Here is a 22,939-nt window from a genome sequence, read left to right as displayed (position 1 = left end):
GTGAGGATCAGAAACTCCTTCCTTCTTTGTTGCCTTCTTCTAGCTCCTTCGCATCTTTTTGCTTGCCTCTGATCAGAGAAAATGCATGCCAAGATTGTGTTACTAATGGAGGTCGAATTCCTCCCTTTATATAGCTTTTTGAGTGGGAGTACATGCCTCTTATAAGCCGACATCATGGGCTGGCCGACCACCCTTTTGGTGGTTCCTAGACTCTTTTATTACATAAAATACATTTCTTTTCTTTGGTACATGAGTCCTCCAAGGGACTTTTTTCTTTTGACTCTATACAAAACCCTAGAGCACTCAATGGGTGCTTGGACCTAGGACAAGAAAATAAATGGGCAAGAAATCCATTTCATAATAAAATAATTTTCTTTTACAAAATATATTTTTCTTTTACTTTCTTTTGACAAGTACAATAATAATTACATCAAGTCATGGTCGAAACACAATTATTAAGACCGAAACTAGTTACAACTTTCAACAATAAGCTTGGAGTAATTTTAATGAAAAGGTGATATTTGAAGGGCAAAAATTTATGTGTATTTTGGAGATTGGTTTCTTCTAGCTTCCACTATTTTCTTATTTCCAGATAAATTTCCAGCAAGTGTATTTTATTCTATGAGCTGAAGAATTTGATCTAGATTAATTTTTTAGTAAGGAAATCATAAAGAATTAATTTACCTAGGTTGTTGGAATAGAGATTTTAACAAGAACTTATGCAACATAGAACCTATAGTTGGGTGGAATATCCCTCTTCTACAACTAGCTGAACAATTCCTAATAAATAAGTGTTTTTGAATGTGTATATAAATTGTGTTGAATTAATATTGAATTGTTACAACTATGTCTTGATTGAAATAAATTGTGTTGAATTAATAAATAATTCCCCGTGTCTTCATATCCTTCAACTTGTGCTCGGCTAGTTGGACAGGTTCTATAGGAACTTGGATTTTCGTGCTTGCAAATTCCCAGTCCCACAAGCCATTCACCTTTAGAACAATGGAGATCCATTCCTTCCATGGACTGGAATTACCAGCCCCCTTCAACCTGTCTTCATACCTTGAACCCGATGATTCCATACTAGACAAATTGACTTGGCCATAAAAACAATAAATAATTTTAAATCTGATGTCCAAAGAATTTTTTTTAACGTCAAATTTGTGATCTCTTTCCTGTCAGAATTTTAGGGCTCTGATACCATGTTAATTTAAACTCTTATCAACCCTCATTTAATTTCACTCACCAATTTAACAATAACTATTTTTTATTTTACCAAATATATTTCAGAACTGCTGAAAACTTAATACACTAATAATTAACAAGTAACTTTGCAGCGGAAATAAGTGAGAAATCAATGACATGTACAGCACAAAAATTCACCCACAAAACCCTTCTGAAAATTTTGTTAACTCAAGCAATATGGGTCAGACCCATAGAGAAATACACAAGAAATTATAGCTAATAAGAAGACCTGTAACTCGATCTCTTACTGAGAAATTCAGCCTAAGAAAACCCCTCTCTGCCTAAGAAATTTGGCCTCTAGATCTCCTCCCGAAATCTCCTCAGCGTCCTCTTGAATCTCCTTGGTCAAGTCAAGCCTTCTCAGTCGATAAATCACTCACTCAAAGGCTCAACAATGATTGTGTGTTTTTACCTCTTCCTTTAGGCTGAATTTATAACTTCATTAAGGCTTAGATCAACAGTTGAGATTGAATCGTCGAGTTACTAAAGATAAGTCACTTAAATTAAATAACTTAATTTTCTTCGGCCTTCTTTTCCTAAACATAAGAAAGAAGTTATAAATAGCTTGCATGTCATGCATGTCTCGTGTCTGATGCAACCCTCATGCATACCTTGCATGTTGCATGCAACCCTCATGCATGCATTGAATGTCGCATGCAAGCTCCTAAAGAGGCCAAACAAGATCTTCCTAGTTAAGACACCAAGCTAGAAGAACTTCCATAGCTACCAAATTCAACATATTTAATTAAACTTTAAGAGCAGGATTAGTGCATGAAGCAATATGTGACCCCTTCATGCCATGCAATTAAGTTTACCTTTACCATGCAAACAAACTAGGGTGACTATTATAGTGGTTCAAATTTTGAGGTTCAAGGGGGACGATTGAGGGTGACTATCGTTCAATATCATAGGGTCGGACTTACCCAGTCAGGAATTCACCCTGCAAACCATCCATGTTTGGAAAGTTGAGGAAATTGCCCTAGCGAGAATTGTTGTGTGTATACTATATTCAAACAGTGAAGCTATAACCACGAATTTATAGAGAATTTTGGTTGACTATTGTATGGAATTATGTTAGCTATAATTCAGAAAATTTAGCTAGAGTAAATAATTCCCTAGAATCCCAGCAGTGAGATTTTTGGCCAGCTTATGTTGGAGCCCTGGAGAGAAGTGGGATACATGGAAAAAATACTAAGCAATGAAGGGGATCCCATTCCTTGGGTTGTGCAAGCTAATGGGGAAGACGGCTATGGATTGGGAATTGTTGTAGGCGACTGTGACCCTAGGAATTAGGTTGTCGAAGAGAAATGAAAGTTTGTCCTAGGAAGAGTGTGTCCCTTGTGGATTCATAGCCTCAACTCGGAGGTGGCATTTGTTATAGAAAGAATCAGTGCAACAAGAAGCCTATGGTTGGGTGGAAATTTCCTCTTATGCAACCAGTTGGTGAATAATTCTAGACAGATCAGTGTTACTAGTTGTATCATTGAATTGTGCCAAGCTAGTACTGAATTGTTATGGCTAGGTCATGGTTGAATTGATTTCTTGTTTCCTCTTCTAACTGCTTGTGTTGTGTTAGCCTAATTTTGAAATTTATGATTTTGTAAATAATGGTAATGGCTACATTTAGGTTGCATAAATTTGTAGTGTCATGCCTGCTGATAGTGAATAGTTAATATCAGCACAATAAGTTCAATTCCTTAGTCAATTGGTTCAATTTGAGTGGCCAAAAAAGAAGTACCCAATATCTTCCGAGTGCGCAAAGGGTATTGGGTGTGTTCCAAGAAGACGAGGTACTTACTTGCAACACTGTGCCAAATCATGCAATGCATATTATACAGTCTTAACTTTTAACAGATAGCAAAAGGTCATGTTCATTTTAAGTTCAGAAGGAAATGTACTTATCAGATAGGTAAGGCCTATGAAAATTTCATCTATCACAGCAACTGGAAATTAATTTCCTAATTGTTAATTTATTTAACAATTTATTTGCAGTTTGCTACGGCAAATACCAAATAATTCACACTGTGATTCTCACAAATAAATATTGCGGAAGAAAAATAGCGCTAGAACTAAAAAAATACTAGCACACACACACACACACAAAATAACACCGTCATTTTTGGACAAAAGAACCCTAAAAAACCCAATGTAAGAAAACCGGTGTAGCAAATGAGGGTTTTATTTTTATTATGCAGCAGCGAAAATCTGAGTACAATCTGGATGCACAAATTGGCAATCCACTACAGGAGAAACTGGCCACAAAAATTAGTGAGACAAATTTTGTCTCACCCGACACTGATCCAGCTCCAAAATTGGCTCTGAATGGGTTCCACAAAACCCCTGTGTCAAGCCTACAAAACCACTGATACGCTCTGCCTGGAACTGCGACTGGTCAAGCCATCTTCTCAATCCAGCCTCTGAGAATGACTCGTTGGTCCCTTCCAGAAATCTTCCTGACCTGCAGCAACTGAATCAACCCTCTATCTGGCCAAATCGAATTGTTGCCCCTAAAGCTTCTACGCTGCCTTTGCGCAACCTCACTGAGGAAACTTGGCCCTCCTGTAGCTGACTCTCCAAAACTGGAAAATCTCCTCCGGGCTCACTATCCCAGCCCCTTACTCACTACTTCGATCTCTGGATCTCCGGCAGCTGACTGCTGCTACTCTAGAAATCGATCTTCTGATGTTCTCAAGTGTATCTTCTCCAAGTGCCCATCAACTTCCTCTTATAATCCACTATTGGAGCACCAACGGCCATGATTAAAACATAATCAATGGCTAGGATCATCTTGGAGTCGATCCATGTGAGTTTCTAGATGATTCTCACCTTATCTCAATTAACACTGATTAATTAACCATATTCCCTAAGTTTAGACTTAGGAAATTTAAAAATCGGCTAATAATCTAATTGAGACACTTCTAGGTGGAATTTCCAAAAAGGATTTATGGGTATTGGAGATCTCATGTATTCTAGCCTCTCCACCAAATTTCATGGCTATAACACATCCAATGCTACAAAAACTAACAAGGCCCTAAGAGCCTCAAGGGTTAGCTCAGTTGGTCAAGTCCCCATCGTTAAAGAGTACCCTTGAATGAGAGGTCATGGGTTTAATTCCTTCAACATTCTCGGAGTCCGGCTTTGTGGTTGAGTCACACGAAGTGATCATTTTGGGTAGATCTGCCTGGTACAATTATTCCATGGACATAGTGGTCCCAATCTCTAGGGACTGTGAACCACATAGAAAAAAGGCCCTAAGGGCCATCTCTAATAGCAAAAAATAAACAATATTGCATGCGCTGAAAGCAATAATATAAGTATGATTAGATGCAAATGATCAAGTAATGATGCGATGGATTCCATCTGTTGTTCAGAGAAGGTCTTTTTGCCAACTTATGGTATCGAGTTCAATCTCCGTGGAAAATCGACTATGACACGATATAGACCAAACACCAACGATAAAACGAAACAAGGTTATAAATGCCAAAGTCTCTATTACATCACAAACTTTGGGTACAATGGATCCTTTTTATTGAGGAGGTGATCCATTACCATGTTAGTATTGAAATTATAACTAGTGTTGGTCTTCATAACGTAATGTAATTTCATCATTAAAATATTTATTATGTTCATCATTATTATTATTTTATTTTGGTCCAAGCATGTTCTTCATGCTTGTAGAATCAAAAGAGTCAAAGAGAATTTATTATGAGTCAAAAAGAATGTATTTGAGTAAAGTCCCATTTGGACCTTTGTAAGAAAAAGAAAAATATTTTTTGTTTCTAGTCAAAGAGTCAAACAAAGACCAAGTCGGTCTATGCTTGGACAAGTTGGCCTATGTGGTAGCTATTCGACTCTCCAGCTATATATACAAGTCAACTTGACCTCTTGGAAGATCATTCATTCACTCAGCACATCACATCGATTTCTGTGAAAAACAAAAAGATAAGACAGTGGAAGTCAAAGGAGAGAGAGAAGACGAATTTTCTACCCTAGTTTTGTTCACACATGCGAAGTTTTCTGCAATTTTCTGAGGCTATTATAGGGCCAAAATTCGGCCTCTACTGCAAGGCCAAAATTTTTTGTGGTTTGACTAGATTTCAGAAGGTTTGACCAATGTTGATTTTTGTTGACTTTGACTTGATTGGAGGAGACTTGGAGGGTTGACTTGGGATCTTTGTGGCAATCTTGGTCTTGGTATTGGGTCTTAGATATCTCATTTTGATCTGATTCTATAAGAGAAGGATTATTGTGTTTTCCCCCTTGTGGGGTTTTGCCCTAGCTTTGAGCCTAATTTCTGGTGTTCTTTATCTCTTTGTGATCTTTATGCTTTGAACATTTGTATAATTGCTTGATGAAGAGAACATAAAAGTAATAAGAAGATAGCTAACATTCACAAGTAATTATCAAGAAAGAGGAATCAAGCATTAAACTATCTAGCACTTGGTTTCTCAACATGGTATCAAAGCAAAGGGGAAGGAAGGAAGCTTGAAGATCACAATTCGTTGGCAGTTTTGATTGAAGACATTCTTGTAGCAACTATCTATTCTCCCTCTTTCAATGTAAAGGTACATAAAGGAAGGCCTCGAGACTCTAAAGAGTCTCTTTAGATATATCACCAACTTCATCTCTAAACTATCTACAGAAATCAAGGATGGAAGTATCTACGCTGCACTTACAAGTTCATTTGAAGATGAAAACACGTGGGTAATCGATAGTGGAGTTTCAAGGCATATGGCAAGTGGACGTGGATAACTCAATACCCTATCTAAAGAAAGCTCTTCTCACAAAGTCGAACTTGGTGATAAAAATAGCTATTCGATCAAAGGGATTGGATCTACCTCCATAGAGCTGGAATCTGGTGGGAACATTCATCTCAACAACATCATCCATGTTCCAGATTTGAAAAAGAATTTGCTTTCTATTTCTTGTTTAGAATATAGAGGAGACAGGGTAGCATTTATAACCTTCTAACTCCTCCTCCTCAAGCTTTAGTACATTTGGACATCAATCCTTGTGAGCTATGGCATAGAAGGTAGGGCCATCTTCATTACAAAATATTGCCATCATTGAGTGAAATGGTTACAGGTATACCCCAATTAAAGGAAGAACATGAAGGAGTTTGTAAAGGGTATGCCCTTGGCAAAAAAATGTGAAGAAACCATTCCCTAGATGTGACTCAAGATCCAAGGAAATCTTGGACCTAATCCACTCTGATATTTGTGAGCCCATGTCAGAAAAATCACTTGGTGGTCATCAATACTTTGTAACATTTATTGATGATCATTCCAGAAAGACTTGGATATACTTCTTGAAATCTAAAGACGAAGTATTTGAAAAGTTCCAAGAGTTCAAGGCAGAAGTTGAGAATATGAAAGAAAGAAAGATCAAGACCCAGAGATCAGATAATGGAGGAGAATATACATCTAAAGAACTTGTGGCTTTTTGCAAAGAAGCTGGGATTAAGAGGGAGTTGATAGTCCCTTATAATCCTCAACAGAATGGTGTAGTCGAAAGGAAGAATCGATCTATTGAAGAATGTGTAAGAGCCATGCTACATGACCAAGACCTTCCCAAGTTCTTATGGGGAGAAGCCTCTATGATAGTAGTCTACATTCAAAATAGAAGTCCTCACAAAATTCTTGACAACATGACCCCGAAAGAAGCATTTACAGGAAAGAAGCCTAATGTTGATCACCTCAAAATTTTTGGATGTCCTGTCTACATTCATATTCCCAAGGACAAGAGGAAGAAATTGGACCCTACAAGTATGAAAGGAATCTTCGTTGGTTATAGCACCTCATCCAAAGCATATAGAATCTACATTAAGGAAGAAAATCATATTGAAGTAGGTAGAGATGTCACATTCAATGAAAGTGTCACATACAAGAAGTCCAAAGGCATCCCCATTGACCCTGGTGAAGGACATAACTTTCCCAATGAAATGAATCCAAGGCAAGACAATTCTCCAAAACCTACAATCGATCATCAGGAAGAACCAAAAGGACCAAGCGAACCTATATAATCAGTTATCATACCAAAAACTCGAAAAAGACCAGCGTGGTTAAGATCAACTCTACAAGAAGCTGAAGGACATGCAACAGCAAAAGGAACATTCAGAGAAAGTAAGAGACCCAAGAAATATTTTGGTTATGCAACGTACATGACCAATCTTATTGAAGCAGAACCTAGCTCTTATGAAAAGGCAGATGAACATCAAGTATTGAAGAATGCAATGTTGGAGGAATACCAATCAATAATGAAGAATGATGTTTGGGAAATCATTCTAGACCAAAGGACAAATCAGTGGTGGCCTTCAAATGGGTGTACAAAATCAAGCATGTAGCTGAAGGAAGTATTGATAACTACAAAGCAAGATTTGTAGCAAGAGGACTCTCACAACAAGAAGGAGTTGACTATGATAAAACCTTTGCTCCTACAGCCAAGTACACTACAATTAGATCTCTCATTTCTACTGTAGCTTCTATGGGATGGAATATACATCAAATGGTCGTGAAAATTGCTTTTCTTAATGGCACGATTGATGAGGAAGTATACATTGAACAACCTCAAGGATTTGAGGTCTATGGAAAAGAATCCCATGTCTGCAGGTTGAAGAAGGTTCTATATGGCTTGAAACAAGCTCCTAGATCATGGTATGCCTAAATGGATGCTTATCTAATAAGGCTTGGTTTTATCAAAAGTACTGCAAATCCGAACCTCTACATCAAGGTAGTAAAGAATGAGCATGTGATCATATTGTTATATGTGGATGACTTACTGATGACAAGTGTGAAACATATTATTCGTCAATGTAAGGAGGATCTAGCAATTGAATTTGATATGAAGGATCTTGGACCAACGCACTATTACATGGGACCAATGTTGCATTAATCGTTATCGGGATAATTTCGGCGCAAGGAAAAAATCGGAAAAAATCGTAATTATCGGGAAATAATCGGGAAAAAATTGTTTGGTACAAAAATATTCATTTTTTTTCAATTTTTTTAATATCTAAACCATCTACAACATAAAATAAATACATTGACACATAAATATGATAAAAGAACTAATATATAAGATGTTAATATCATTTCTAGTGCTAAAATCACACATAACATTGAATCATGTCCTGAATAGTAAGTCCTGACTACTAAGTCCCAACTCAGCCTCAAAATATCAACAAAAAATATAATAACGTATCTCATCATGTCATAATGTCATATACAATAAAATGAAGAAAATAACTAAAGTCTAATCCTATTGATTTCCTCTGCCCCTCTTGCGAGAAAATGCCATAGCGTTCCCTTTCCCTCTAGATGTAGATGCTGGTGCTGGTGGAGTTGGCAGTGGAGTCTGTCGTGCTCTAGAAGCTGAAGAACTAGAAGTAGGAGCTATAGGAGATAGACCATGTCCTCTACTGATGGCAAGGGTAGCCCGGGCAGGTGGTGTCACCTCCTCCTCCTGTTCCTCCTCCTGTTCCTCCTCCTCCTCCTCCTCCTCCTACTGCTGCTCCTGCTCCTCCTCCTCCTCCCCCTCCACTACATCCTACACTAACCAATCATCAGCAGACTCCATGAGAGGCCTCTCAGCCTCAACCCTCCATGCAGCAGTGGTGTCAATCCCATCCAATGAGATGGCATCCACATCAAGTGGCCTCTCAAGTTGCCTCACCCACAATCGAAGATTGTAGTAGACGTAGACCATGTCATTAAGTCGCTGGGACTCCAACTTGTACAAAGATCATGAAATAATAATTAATAATTATATAAAAAAAATTGTTTAATGAATTCAAAAATTTATTTGGAAATTTGCAATATTTTAAATGTTTAAGAGTTAACCTGTTGCGCTTCTTGTTGTGTATTTTTTCAAATACACTCCAGTTGTGCTCACATCCTGAGGAGCTACATGTTTGGCTGAGGATGCGAATGGCAAGCTTTTGCAGAAGGGGTACCCTGCCACCATACATTCTCCACCATGCATCTACAACAAAATTACAAATAAAATTTTAAATAAACATAAGAAAAAAATGGAATTTGAAGAAACAATGAAATTTGAAACAAAGTTACAAACTAAAAAATACCTGGCATTTTAATCGTCCTATCAATGACAGCCATGTCAAAGCCAAATGTGCCACCTGCCATCCTATATGTCTCAATTTCTTTAGAGATCTCTATACGTTCTGCTGGAGATCGCACCATCTTCTGGACACAGGATAAGAATCCATCCATGATCTCAGCATCAAATACAAACCCACATGCGTAAGAAAATGCGGGGTTCAGGAAAAGCCCAGCAGCATGAATGGAACGACGGAGTATGTTGTTCCATCGCTCATCAATCACTCCCCATAGGAGCAGTTGTCTCTGAAACCCATCATCTCTCTTATCGTCATAGTAGGGCCAAATGGCTTCTTTGGCCCTATCCATGGCCTCATACAAATAGCCCATTGTGGGCTTCTCACCATCAACCAACCGAAGAACCTTTACCAAAGGTTCAGTAACGGCGCAAACCTCCTGCACTCCCGCCCAGAAGTCTTCCTGGTATGAAACTAGTCTGCATACGGCCTCTCCCTCTGGTTTGCGGCGCATTGGCAAAGCACACCACTCCTCTGAAAGAAACATTCTCTTCACATCCCACATAGAATTCAAGAGGGATTGAAGAGATATGAAACTGGTAGCAAACCGTGTAATGGCGAGGCGCACCAACTCTTTGTTGTTGGTGAATCTTCTCATCAAGCTAAGCACAGATGTATGGTTATATATAAATTTTGTAATGCTTTTGGATGAATCAACAATATCTTTGACAAAGGGAATTTTCCCTATGTCCTCCAACATCAAATCAATACAATGTGCAGCACAAGGTGTCCAAAATAAAGTAGGATGCCTGTCCATAAGCATCCTGCCAGCAGCAACATAATTTGCAGCATTGTCTGTTATGACTTGGACAACATTTTCTGCACCCACCTCCAAAATAAACACATCTAGCAAATCACATAAAGTTCTTGCATCTTTGATTTGTGCAGATGCATCAACAGATTTGATAAACATAGTCCCCTTGGGACAACTAACCAAGAAGTTTATAAGGGTTCTCCCCTTTTGGTCAGTCCAACCATCTGACATAACAGTGCATCCTGCTTGTGCCCATGATGCCCTAAAATCCTCCAAGCTTTGGGTGCAGTCAAGCTTTTCATTTTGAAGAATCCGACCTCTGAAATCATGATAAGAAGGGGTTTTGTACCCTGGGCCAACACTTGCAATAGCATCAACAGCAGGTTGGAAAAATAGATTATTCCCTACAATGCTGAAAGGAATATCACTCCAGAGGAGAAATTTTGCCAGCAACTTGTCAGCTTGTTCTTTATCATTTCTTTTTAGCATTGAACTGATAGATCGTTGTGAACCAGGTGTGGTTAGAGGAACAAAAAATGATGTGGCAACTACCGGATTGGTTGATGCTGCAGTAGAACCAGTGCCACTTGCTTCAGCTAACTTTTTTAGTTGCCTCTTCATTTCTTCTTTGGCCTCTCTATTCTGGTCTAAAGTTTCCAATGCTTTCATGGCTCTTCGGATGAGTTCAAGATTTGTTTTTGTGCAAGGCCCCACATCAAATCCAGGGATTTGTGCAAGGTGATACTTCAATCTGGACACCCACCCGAACATAGGGTGGCCACACAACTTGCAACTCAAGTTTAGTCTATCATTCGGAGTTTTAGGTTCACCATATTCCCAGAAAGGATCCAATTTCCTTGGCATGTTTGTTTTTGAACTTTGAAGTTGAAAACTTGAATGGTGTTTCGGTGAAGTTGTGAACCTATGGAAAAATAAGGATTACAATTTAGTATTTACAAGTTACAAATTTACAATTTAATTTTTACATTGTACAAAAACTAAAAAAAAATTACATACATTTTAATAAACCCCATTCCAGAATCCAAACCCAACCAAAAAAAAACTAAAAAAAGTAAAACAATACATCAAAAACCCCATTCCAGAATCCAAACCCAACCAAAAAAACAAAAAAAAATTACATTGGGCAAATTTCATAAACCCCATTCCAAACCGAAGTTACCCAACCAAAAACAATGAAAACAAAAAAAAATTGGTGCCCATACCAAGTTACCCAACCAAAAACAATGAAAAAATACAAAAACAATGTTTAAAAACAATGAAAACAAAAAAAAATTGGTCCCCATACCGTTTCTATGGAGATAATCGGTCTCCTCCTCTTGATTTTGTCCTCTAAGCACTTGAAAAATCTTCAAACCCTCTCCAAGAAATATCTCCCAGCTCTCTCCAACGCTCCTCTGCCCTCCGCGCACCTGACTGTGCAAATGAAATGCCAAAAAACTAAAAATTCATTATAAAACCTCACTGCCCCGATTGCTCGTGATAAAATCGGAAAAAAATCGGGTATAAAAAAAAAAAACTAGCAATAATATCGGCAGCGGGAAATTATAGCGATAAAACGATAATATCGCGATTTTAACAACACTGCCTGGGACTTGAAGTCTAGCAAAAACCTAGTGAAATCTACCTTGGTCAAGGAAAATATGTGATCAAGATCCTACAGAAATTTGGGATGATGGATTGTAAACCAATGGCAACTCCAATGATAACCAATTTGAAGAGGTTGAGGAGTTTAGAATCTCTTGTTGATCCATCATCATATCATCAACTGATTGGTTCTCTAATGTATCTAGTGAACACCTATCCAAATATATGTTTTGTTGTAAATATCTTGAGCCAGTTTCAGATGGAGCCAAGACATGATCATTGGGTGGTAGCAAAGCATATCTTGAGATATCTTCATGGCACCATACATCATTATTTGAGATATGTTGCAGGAAAGGAGATTCAACTGTTAGGGTACACTGATTTTGATTAAGCTAGCAATGTTGATGATGGGAAGAGTACTACTGGTGGTTGTTTTTGTTTGGAATCTGCTATGGTCTCTTGGATGAGCAAGAAACAGGACTCGATTGCACTAAGCACTATTGTGTTGGAATTTCTAAGTTTAACCCGTTAGAAATTCTTCGTGTACTATCTGATTTATTTCTTCCTACTTGTTCAATTACTTAACAAGTTATTTACCATGTAAATACTGAAAATAAATACAAGTACAGTATCAACACACAGATCATCAACTGAAAGTAAACAAGCACACAAGTGACATCGTTGTTTTTGGACTAATGTCCCCGAAAAAACCCAATGTGGGAAAACCAGTGCAGCTATTCAGAGGGTTTTATTATTATGCAGTTTCAGAATACAACCTGGGTGCCAGAAATGGTTCACCCAACAAGGAATGCCCTCGGCAGTAGTACCTCTCAGTCGAAGACAGATATTCCGGCTAAATTACCAGATAAACGATCCCACAGCAACAATGCAGCTTCTGCTTCTCTGCGTCACTCTGATAGGGACTGCGTCACCCTATCCGGCTCTCCGGCTCTCAGTTTGTCCCACGAAATGCTCCCAACGCAGCCTCTCTGGCCCAGCGTCAGCCTCTCTGGCCCAGCGTCAGCCTCTCTGGGCTCTGCATCAGCTTCTGGAGCCTTTGCGTCAGCCCCTCGACCCTCTGCGTCTCACACACTGGCCCTCTCTGGCTATGCGCAGCTCCTGGCTACCTCTGCGTGGCCTCTAGTTGGCTCTACATCCCTCTCCCGACTCTTTGCTGACCCTCATGGTACTAACTTTGCCTCTCTGTTATGTATTCACTGCCCCTCAGCTGCTACTCTCATCACTCACTCAATTTCCTCAACAAACCCTGCCCTAGAAAATCGAGTTCTTGATCTCTCTCGATGTGTTCTCCAACAGACCCTCAAACCTCCTCTTATATTTTTCTTGTTGGTCCATCAACGATCGAGATTAAATCTCTAATCAACAACTTAGATTAGATTTGGCTTGATCCATGACTTTTGGACCATTCTAACCCAATTTTATATTAATACCCATTAATATTTTATTTTTCCTAAGTTCAGACTTAGGAACTCCATTAAAGATATTAATTATTTTAATATCTCCCAAACCGGTTAGATTCTGCCCAAACCATTTCTGGGTCTTGGAGATCTCATGTGCTTTAGCCTCTCCACCAATTTTCGTGGCTAGAGCACATCCGATGCTACCCCAAATCAACACTCCCTCTTAGCGAGGACTGTGCTCTAGTAATCCTCACTGAGTATCACCCTGATCATTAAGCATTGGTCCCTATGTTGATGCTAGGCCTCCCCGCCCAATATCCTCTGCACTGCTGCATCCTGTACTACTGCTCATGGCCCTGCCACTGCCACTGTTGCTGCTGCATCTGTATGGCAGCTCCCTCTGCATCCGTGCTACTACCCATGGCCCTGCCACTGCTGCATCTACACTGCATCCCCTCTCATCATGCTGCATCGTGCTGCCCATAGCACTGCCATTGCTAACCGTTGCACTGCAATTCAGTTAGTGAGAAGTAAGTAACTGATCCTCCCATCTCTGACATCTCTGTCAGGCTAAAAACACTCCCGATGCTGAAGCTCCGTCTGTCGCTGACAAGTGCTCCCTCTACTGACCTTTGTGTTGCTGCAACAACTCCATGCATCTCGCACTGTTGCCTCACGCTGTCCTGGGACTCCTGCACTGTAACACCCTTTGTCACTCCATCCGCATCCGTCTCTACCGACATCCGCCAGTCCTACTACTTCTCTTCGGAGCTCTCGTAGCAAGGTATAATCTAAGAGGTTGGGTACCTCAAGGATCCTGCCCCTCATCATCTGTAGTCCATCTGACTACAGCTCGATGTCTCCCCACTTCCTCTCAAGTGGCGCATGAGCACTCATGGCACAGTCGTCATCTGTCTCCACTTCTTTCTCCACCCTCGCTGGCGCTGCCTTGGTCTCAAAAGCCTCTCCCTTACTCTTCTTCCTTGGACACTGGTTCGCATAGTGACCCAATTCCCCACAATGGAAGCATTTGACCTTGGAGAGGTCCTTCTTTTTTCTCTTCTCCTGCTTTCCCGCAGATGCAAGAGCCGCATCTTCTTCTTCCTCCTTCTTGATTCTGACCCCTTTTCTGCTACTCCTCGCCTTGGTCACCCGTCTGATCTCTTCTTGACGAAGATCCGCCCAGAGTTCCTCCCAATCTGGAAGGCTCAACCTGCCCAGTATGCTCTGGACAAATACCTCCCAATCCTCTGAGACTACATTCAATGTGGTCCTCACCATCAGTTCCTGATCCGACGTGGCCCCTATGGAAGTTAGCTAATCACGGATCTCCTTCAATCCACCAAGGAAGACATCTATCTACTCTCCCTTCTACATCTGGTATGACCGCAACTAATTTTCAAGTAACATCTTCCTCTGCATGGAAATATGCTGGTACAATTTCTTCAGGGCCTCCCACATCTCATTTGTCGTGTCCTTCTCGGCAATATGCGGCACCACATGATCCTTGACCCCATCAAGGATGATGCACTTTGCCCTGGCCATTGCCTCCTCGTACTTCTCATTTTTAGCTGGGTCAACTGGGATCGCTATCGTTTTCAAGGCGAAGTGCTTTATGCAATACCTGTCTAGAATGGACATGATCCTGTCCTTCCAAACTACGAAGTTGGAAGCTTCGTCCAGTCTATCCTGATCTCTCAGCCCATTCATTGCCATTTTGTTGCTCTTCTTCCGACTCCTCTAAGTCTCTTTACTTCCCTCTTGGAAGTCCTCGATTCGACTCCCTCTGAGTCTCGATTTCCTTTCTGGAAATCCCTCCTCCTTGGTCTTACCCTGTTAGGTACTGTTTTGACCACAGTACCCAACCAGCTTCGCTCCGCAAATTATCCGCAACCCCCTATACCTCAGCAACTTGAAGAACTGAGCCTCTAGGCTCTGCGCAATCCCGACACCGGCAAAATCTACACGTCCTGGCCACAGGGTCAATCCTTCCTGGTTGAGAAAGATGACCAGGCACTGCGTAGTTCAGGTCTGCTCCTCTCTGTCACTAGGTTGATCCTCCTCCTAGGTCGAACTGATGATGCAGGCACTCTGCATCACCTCTTCCTTGCTCCTTTCTGCTATGAACAACTTTTGTCACTCGGATAGTTGTTTTCTGTTGCTACTGCTCTGCTCGGCTGATGCCTTCAGTTATCGTGTGATCTACAACCACCCTCTGATACCATGTTGGAATTTCTAAGTTTAACCCGTTAGAAATTCTTCTTGTACTATCTGATTTATTTCTTCCTACTTGTTCAATTACTTAACAAGTTATTTACCATGTAAATACTGAAAATAAATACAAGTACAGTATCAACACATACAAATCATCAACTGAAAGTAAACAAGCACACAAGTGACACCGTTGTTTTTGGACCAATGTCCCTGGAAAAACCCAATGTAGGAAAACCGGTGCAGCTATTCAGAGGGTTTTATTATTATGCAGTTTCAGAATACAACCTGGGTGCCAGAAATGGCTCACCCAATAGAGAATGCCCTCGGCAGTAGTACCTCTCAGTCGGAGACAGATATTCCGGCTAAATTACCAGATGTAGCTTTTGTTGCTCTGTGTCACTGTGATAGGGACTACGTCACCCTATGCAGCTCTCTAGCTCTCAGTATGTTCCACGAAATGCTCCCAGCGCTACCTCTAGGCCCTGCGTCAGCCTCTTTGGCCCAGCGCCAACCTCTCTGGGCTCTGCGTCAGCTTCTGAAGCCTCTGCATCAACCCCTGGACCCTCTGCATCTCACACGCTGGCCCTCTCTGGCTCTGCGCAGCTCCTGGCTGCCTCTACGTGGCCTCTAGCTAGCTCTGCGTCCCTCTCCCGGCTCTGCGTTGATCCTCCTGGTACTAACTCTGCCTCTCTGTTATGTATTCATTGCCCCTCAACTACAACTCTCATCACTCACTCAATTTCCTCAACAAACCCTGCCCTAGAAAATCAAGTTCTTGATCTCTCTCGGTGTGTTCTCCAACTGACCCTCAAGCCTCCTCTTATACTTTTCTCGTTATTCCATCAACGACCAAGATTAAATTTCTAATCAACGACTTAGATTATATTTGGCTTGATCCATGACTTTTGGACCATTCTAACCTAGTTTTATATTAATACCCATTAATATTTTATTTTTCTTAAGTTTAGACTTAGGAACTCCATTAAAAATATTAATTATTTTAATCTCCCAAACCGGTTAAATTCAGCCCAAACCATTTCTAGGTCTTGGAAAACTCACGTACTTTAGCCTCTCCACCAATTTTCGTGGCTAGAGCACATCCGATGCTACCTCAAATCAACATACTGAAGCAGAATACATAATAGCTAGTGAAGTTAGTCATGAAGTTGTTTGGCTCCGAAAATTGCTTGTTGATTTGTTAAGGTGTGTCGAATCCAACCTTGGTACTTTGTGATAATCAAAGTTGCATAAAGTTGACAAAGAACCTGGTCTCTCATGCAAGGTCAAAGCACATTAAGATTAAATACCACTATATTCATGATATGGTGCAGGATGGAGCCGTGAAGCTACAATATGTCTCCATTGTTGAAGAATCTAGGTCAAATGGGATTAATGTGATTCTTCTAGACTTAATAACAATTTGTGAAGTGCTTTTGCAATTTATCTTAGCTTGATCTTCTTCTTATTATTAGTATGTGTGTTTGCTTCATCAAACTGCTACCAAAACAAAGAGACAAGAACACAAGATGTTTGGCTTTCTGCCAGGGCCAAAACCTCTCCCTCTTGGAGAGGAAAACCTGCACGAAATTCTTCTTATGGAGATTCCAATTGACGAATACCAAGACCATAACCCTTGACCTACTATGCCACTCCAAGACCAAGACACCAATCCTCTTCTTTGTCACTACTGCGATCATCATCATCATTGTTGCTTCACCGAGGTCATCATTGAGATCTTCATAGCTGCTCTATCATCGAGATCATGACTGTGCATTCACTGATATGATCACTGTATATTTACTGAGATCATCATTGTACATTCACTGAGATTATTATTGTACTATTACGGAGATCATTGTTGTACCAACGAAATCTTTATACTGAAGCTGCACCGAGATCTTTCATTATGATGATGACTTCATAATTATGAAATCACTCTGCCGAGATTATGACTGCGTCCAGAATATGAGACAGAGTGTGTCTCTGTGGGATCACCGAGATCCTGATCATCACACTTACGCTTTGACTGTGACTGTTCCTAAAGAGTATGCAGGATGTGTATCTCTTCATCACAAATATACCGAGACCATGACTTCATTTTCGATTTGTATGTATCATGACTTTGTTTAGTATGTCGAGACTGTGATCATGAGATGGCTGAGACACAAAAATGCTTTCACTGTAATTACCCATCTGAATTATACTCCTGTAGTGCAGATCACAGAGAGTGTACCCTTCGAAGATTGCAGAGGATCCTCACTCCTGTAATGCGGATCCTTGACTTGTAGCTGCCATCTGAAACTTCAGAGGAATGTGAGTTTTGTTCCTCTTCTTTTGCGTAGACCCTAGCCGCATATATATAGTGGTCAACCTATGCATTTGAGCCGACATGACAGTGTGAACGGTTGTGACTTCTTATTGAGCCAACATGACTGTGCTAGTTAATTCATTTGCAAGCCGACATGACTGTTCTTAATAATTCATTTTGCTTGTTGCCTTCTTCAAGGGGATGGTGCTTGTCTTGGAGGGCTTTGATCTAGATACTAGGTTGACTCATTTACATTACATATAAGCTCAAGAAGAGTGTGACATTGACTCTTTGGCTTTCCTAAGAAATGAGCAAGAAACTCATTCTTATAATTCACAAAAAATAGTATTTCTTTTCCTTGACAAGTACAAAGATCAAAATTACATTTGTAAATTCCGAACCTAGTTACACTTTCTTCAACATCCATTGATGATCAGGTAGTTGATGTTTTGACAAAACCCATTCCTAAGGGTAAGCATGAGTACTTTCGAGACAAGCTTGGGCTTTGGATTGCTCCTCCCAGATTTAGAGGGAGTGAGGTTGGGCACATGGTTCTCATTGTGTCATATACTGTGACGGATTAGGATTAACACCCTAAGTCAAGTACATGGACATGGATAAGGAGAATGGTGGATTGGATAAGCATCTTGGACAAACATTCTTGAGTCGTGTTTTGTGACGGATTAGGATTAACTCCCTAATTCAAGTACATGGACTTGGATAGAGAATGGTCTGGTGGACAGGAATTTTCTTGAGGGAAATGGTCCAGTGGCGAACATACTCTGGTGATCCTTGGTGGAGTATGTGCCCCGGAGAGGCAATATGATGTCCTATGGAATGCCTCCCAACATTGTGCTCTGATCTAGTGAAGAGATAGAGCAGACTTGTTAAGGCCTTGGTAGTTTGACAATGTTGGTTATGATGATACTATCATCATTGATGCTTATCAATTTGGATCCTTTCTTATATGAATATTTCAACTTGAGAATATCATGTTGTGTCATTATGAATACCTCCCTTGTTAAGAGGGAGTGTTGAAATTGTAACTAAAGTCGGTCTTCATAATATAATGTAATTTCATCATCAAAATATTTATTATATTCATCATTATTATTATTCTATTTTTGGTCAAAGCATGGTTCATGCTTATAAAGTCAAGAGTCAAAGAAAATTTATTATGAGTCAAAAAGAATGTATTTGAGTCGAGTCTCATTTCAACCTTTGTAAGAAAAAGAATGAGATTTTTTATTTTTAGTCAAAGAGTCAAACAAAGACCAAGTTGGACCCTTCTTGGACAAGTTGGCCTATGTGTCAGCTATTTGATCCTCCTGGACAGCTATATATACAAGTCAACTCAACCTCTAAAACAAGAAGACAAGACAGTCAAAGTCAAAGGAGACAGAGAAGGCGAATTTTCTGCCCTAGTTCTGTTCACATGTGCAAAGTTTTCTGTGATTTTCTGAGGCTATTACAGGAACAAAATTCGGCCTATACTGCAGGGCCGAACTTTTCTGTGGTTTGACCAGATTTCATAAGGTTTGACCAGTGTTGATTTTTGTTGATTTTGACTCGATTGGAGGAGACTTGGAGGAGGGCTTACTTGGGATCTTTGTGAAAGTCTTGGTCTTGGTCTTGGGTCTTAGATATCTCATTTTGATCTGATTCTATAAGAGAAGGATTATTGGGTTTTGCCCTGGTTTTCAGCCTAATTTCTGGTGTTCTTTGTCTTTTTGTGATCTTTATGCTTTGAACATTTGTATAATTGCTTGATGAAGAAAACATAAAAGTAATAAGAAGATAGATAACATTTACAAGTAATTATCAAGAAAAAGGAATCAAGCATTAAACTATCTAGCCCTTGGTTTCTCAACAGTTAGAACTTCAAACCTTCTACAGGTATGCAATCTGAGGATTCAAACTCAATGAAGCATCATGATAAGATACAACAGCCTATATATGGACCATACTAGTAGTTATTGAAAGCTAGAGTGAAATAGATGAGCATGACATGTTGCAGCTTGGCTTCCTTCAAACATGGGCTGAGTTAATGAAGCTGAAAGAGAAGCAAGACTTTCTTTGACTGGCTTGAATGAGCAGACCCTTTATGTTTTATAAAGAATTGACTGACTTGGTAAAACTGGGAACAGCCCAAGATGCAAAAAAGCGAGCCCTATAAATAATACGCATTTGACAAAGGGATAATCGTCCTATGACTGCCATGCGCATATACCATCTAATCTGCCAGCCTGCAAGCATTGGCATTAATCCATTGCCAGAATGTTCCTCTTGCGTCCTAAACTTTTATGATTGCCCTAAGATGACCCAAACAGGATCTATGGAACGTCGTCGGGAACAAAGAACATCAGGTTTATACAACTCTATACAATATGCAGATACCAAATACTGAAATCAATAAATTTAATTCACTGTTTCTTCTCTGCCTATGCAAGAAAGACATTTTTTTCGATATTCTAATAACTCCCTATGAAAGCTCTCTACATGCTTGGCCAGGAAATTCAGCTCCCCAAAATCAAATCAAACTTGAGGTAAAATTACACATGATATTGAAATTCCCAAATGAAGGTCTTCATTGCAGGCCTTGATTGGTGTTCTCCTGAAGTCCCAAATCACAGTCTATTTCACCAGTTTGAAACCTGAAATTATAATTCATTGCCAATGAGGTCCCGGTTCAACATCACAAGGGAAGGCAGTGGTGCATCAGGTCACCCATCTAGGTCTACTATCCTGGACATACAAATAAGTGTTTTGGGCCAAGTCCTGGGTCATTTGTCAAAAGAAATTCAGCGATGAATTCAGCTCCTCAAAATCAAATAAGACTTGACACAAAATTACACATGATATTGAAATTCCCAAATGAAGGTCTTCATTGCAGGCCTTCATTGGTGTTCTCTTTAAGTCCCAAATCACAATCTACTTCACCAGTTCGAAACCTGAGATTATAATTGATTGCCAATGAGGTTGCGGTTCGACATCACAAGAGAAGGCAGTGGTGCATCAGGCCACTCACCTAGGTCCACTTCCCCCTAGAGATACAAATAAGTGTTTTGGGCCAAGTCTAATCCCTAGGAGATTTTGTCGAAAGAAATTCAGCGATGTATTCAGCTCCCCAAAATCAAATCAAAGTTGAGACAAGTTTACACATGATATTGAAAATCCCGAATGGTGGTCTTCATTGCAGGCCTTGATTGGTGTTCTCCTGAAGTCGCAAATCACAATCTATTTCACCAGTTTGAAACCTAAGATTATAATTGATTGCCAATGAGATTGCAGTTCAACATCAGAAGGGAAGGCATTGATGTGCCAGGTCACCCACCTAGGTCCAATTTCCCTGGAGATAAAAATAAGTGTTTTGGGTCCAATCTAAGTCCTAGGTAATTTTGTCGAAAGAATATCCTTGTTGCGACAGTTTAAAGTCCCTGGATCCATGTAGGCGAACAGTTTGAAACCACTTTCAATAGTTTGGAACGTGAAATTAGAACTAATTATTTGTTACCTGCATTAAGAGCTTGATTCTGTCAAGGGGTGCTGTAACTGTCTTGGCAGCAGCACCAGCAGCTGCACCTGCAATAAACAAAGACAAGTCCTTGGGAACAAATCCCAGCAATGCCAAAGGGTGTTTCATAAGTTGCCCAATGTTTGGCCATCGAACATTCTTCAATTCTGAGCCCTCCACAAGGCTTATCCTTACCGGTTTCTCGTTCACGGAAACACTCTGGGACACTGATGCAAAGAATCCGCCTCTTCCTTTCTCTCTAACTCTTCTCCTGTTATCCAAATGAATAACATTTAGTCTCATTGAACCAACATTGTCTGTACAATGATGAACCTCGTCATTGAGCTCTCTGATCTCTCTGAATACCAATTTAACTCTGGAGGGAAAAGTTCTATCAGGGTGGGTTTCTTTCATTGGAGCTTGAAGAAATCCAAATTCCCACGACGTTTTAGCAGGGAGGCCTTTAAACCCCGCGAGCTTTCGAGCTTCAAAACCCAAAAGCTTCTTATCATCTACTGGGATGACGAGAAGTCTCAACTTCCGCGAGAACACGACAAAATTTAAGTTTACCTGAAATGCAGTGAAAAAGGAAATAATCGGACATGTAGAACGGAACAAGGAATTAGAATCTTTTTGGGGATCAGAATTTAATCCATGTTTATTCATTAACTGTGGTTTATGTTTATAACATAATTTGAAAAATAAAATAAAACAACAACATAAAAATCATTGTTTCATAATAATCATAATTATATATTTTTTATAATGGAAAATAAGTTTTAAATATTTATAAGGTATTCATATTTAAAAGGGGCATTCAATATGAGCAAAGCAACCATAACGCTAACATATGAATGCAAAGTGTCCTTAAGGGGAGGTTGCGAGATGTCTTCCACATGCTTGGAAGTTCTCCCAAGAAGAGAAGTACAAAATGGTTTATGATTTCACAAGGTGGTAATAGGAATATGTTTATTACTCTAACATGAGGTGTTTAAAGAGCATTTTGGTCCATTATAAGCTAAGTTTAATAATACTTAAATAATCATGAAAGAACAAGATCTCAATAGCTTAAACTCAAGCCCAACTCTATAAGTGGCAAGGCTTTAGATGGGAAGATAACTATGGTTCACGACATAGCATTCGTAGTTGGCATTGAAGGTGGTGAGCTAGTATATCTCGCTCCCTTCTTAGGCACTTTATTTTTAATTATCTTTAGTTCTCTTTGTTTTGTATAATCCACTTTTATTGAGTAGAAAGCAATTTGATTTTGGATTGAAAAAAAACCAATTTAGTTTGGTGGAAGTATTCAATTCACACGTTTTGTTTATTGGGTATAGCTTTGTATGTCCCTGAATTCCAATTCTACAACATCTAGAACATAGCTCAAATTTCAATTCAACTACATCCAAAACTTAGCTCTTGAGGTATTTTCCCTTTAGAGTTTGGAACTACCTCAACCTTTGACAACTCTAACCTCAGTCATCTAGTTTCTCAAAGTAATTTGACACTCCTTCCCTAGCTCACCTGTATTCTCAAAGTTGATTTTTGGTGTTGGCAAGTCCCCTTGGCCTTAGTGAAATCACCTCTTTTAAGCCCAGATACATGTCAATTCTATGATTTGAACTACCCTATGGTTTTGCTAACACATCCTTTCTCTATTGGGTGGCCTCATGTTTCGCATGTCAAAGCCAAGCCTCTAACTATATGGTGTATAAACAAGGCCCTTATCCTCAAAAGTTGCAAAAGC

General features: G+C 39.8%; 1 protein-coding gene across 1 annotated transcript in view; it reads right to left on the bottom strand.

The window, feature by feature from the left end:
• LOC149151551 (putative envelope ADP,ATP carrier protein, chloroplastic) overlaps positions 1 to 21,774 on the bottom strand; it is a 277,530-nt gene extending 255,756 nt beyond the window's left edge. The window contains exon 1 of the mRNA XM_089439996.1: positions 21,193 to 21,774. Within this exon, the coding sequence (XP_089296122.1) occupies positions 21,193 to 21,606 (414 nt within the window). The 5' untranslated portion in view covers positions 21,607 to 21,774. The remainder of the gene's footprint in view (positions 1 to 21,192) is intronic.
• Positions 21,775 to 22,939: the final 1,165 nt, after the last annotated feature.

This window comes from Pinus tabuliformis, chromosome 9 (genome assembly GCF_031772625.1).
Source record: "Pinus tabuliformis cultivar Carrire ecotype Pingquan chromosome 9, CPIR1, whole genome shotgun sequence".
Taxonomy (NCBI): domain Eukaryota; kingdom Viridiplantae; phylum Streptophyta; class Pinopsida; order Pinales; family Pinaceae; genus Pinus; species Pinus tabuliformis.
This window is presented reverse-complemented; position numbering and strand designations above follow the sequence as displayed.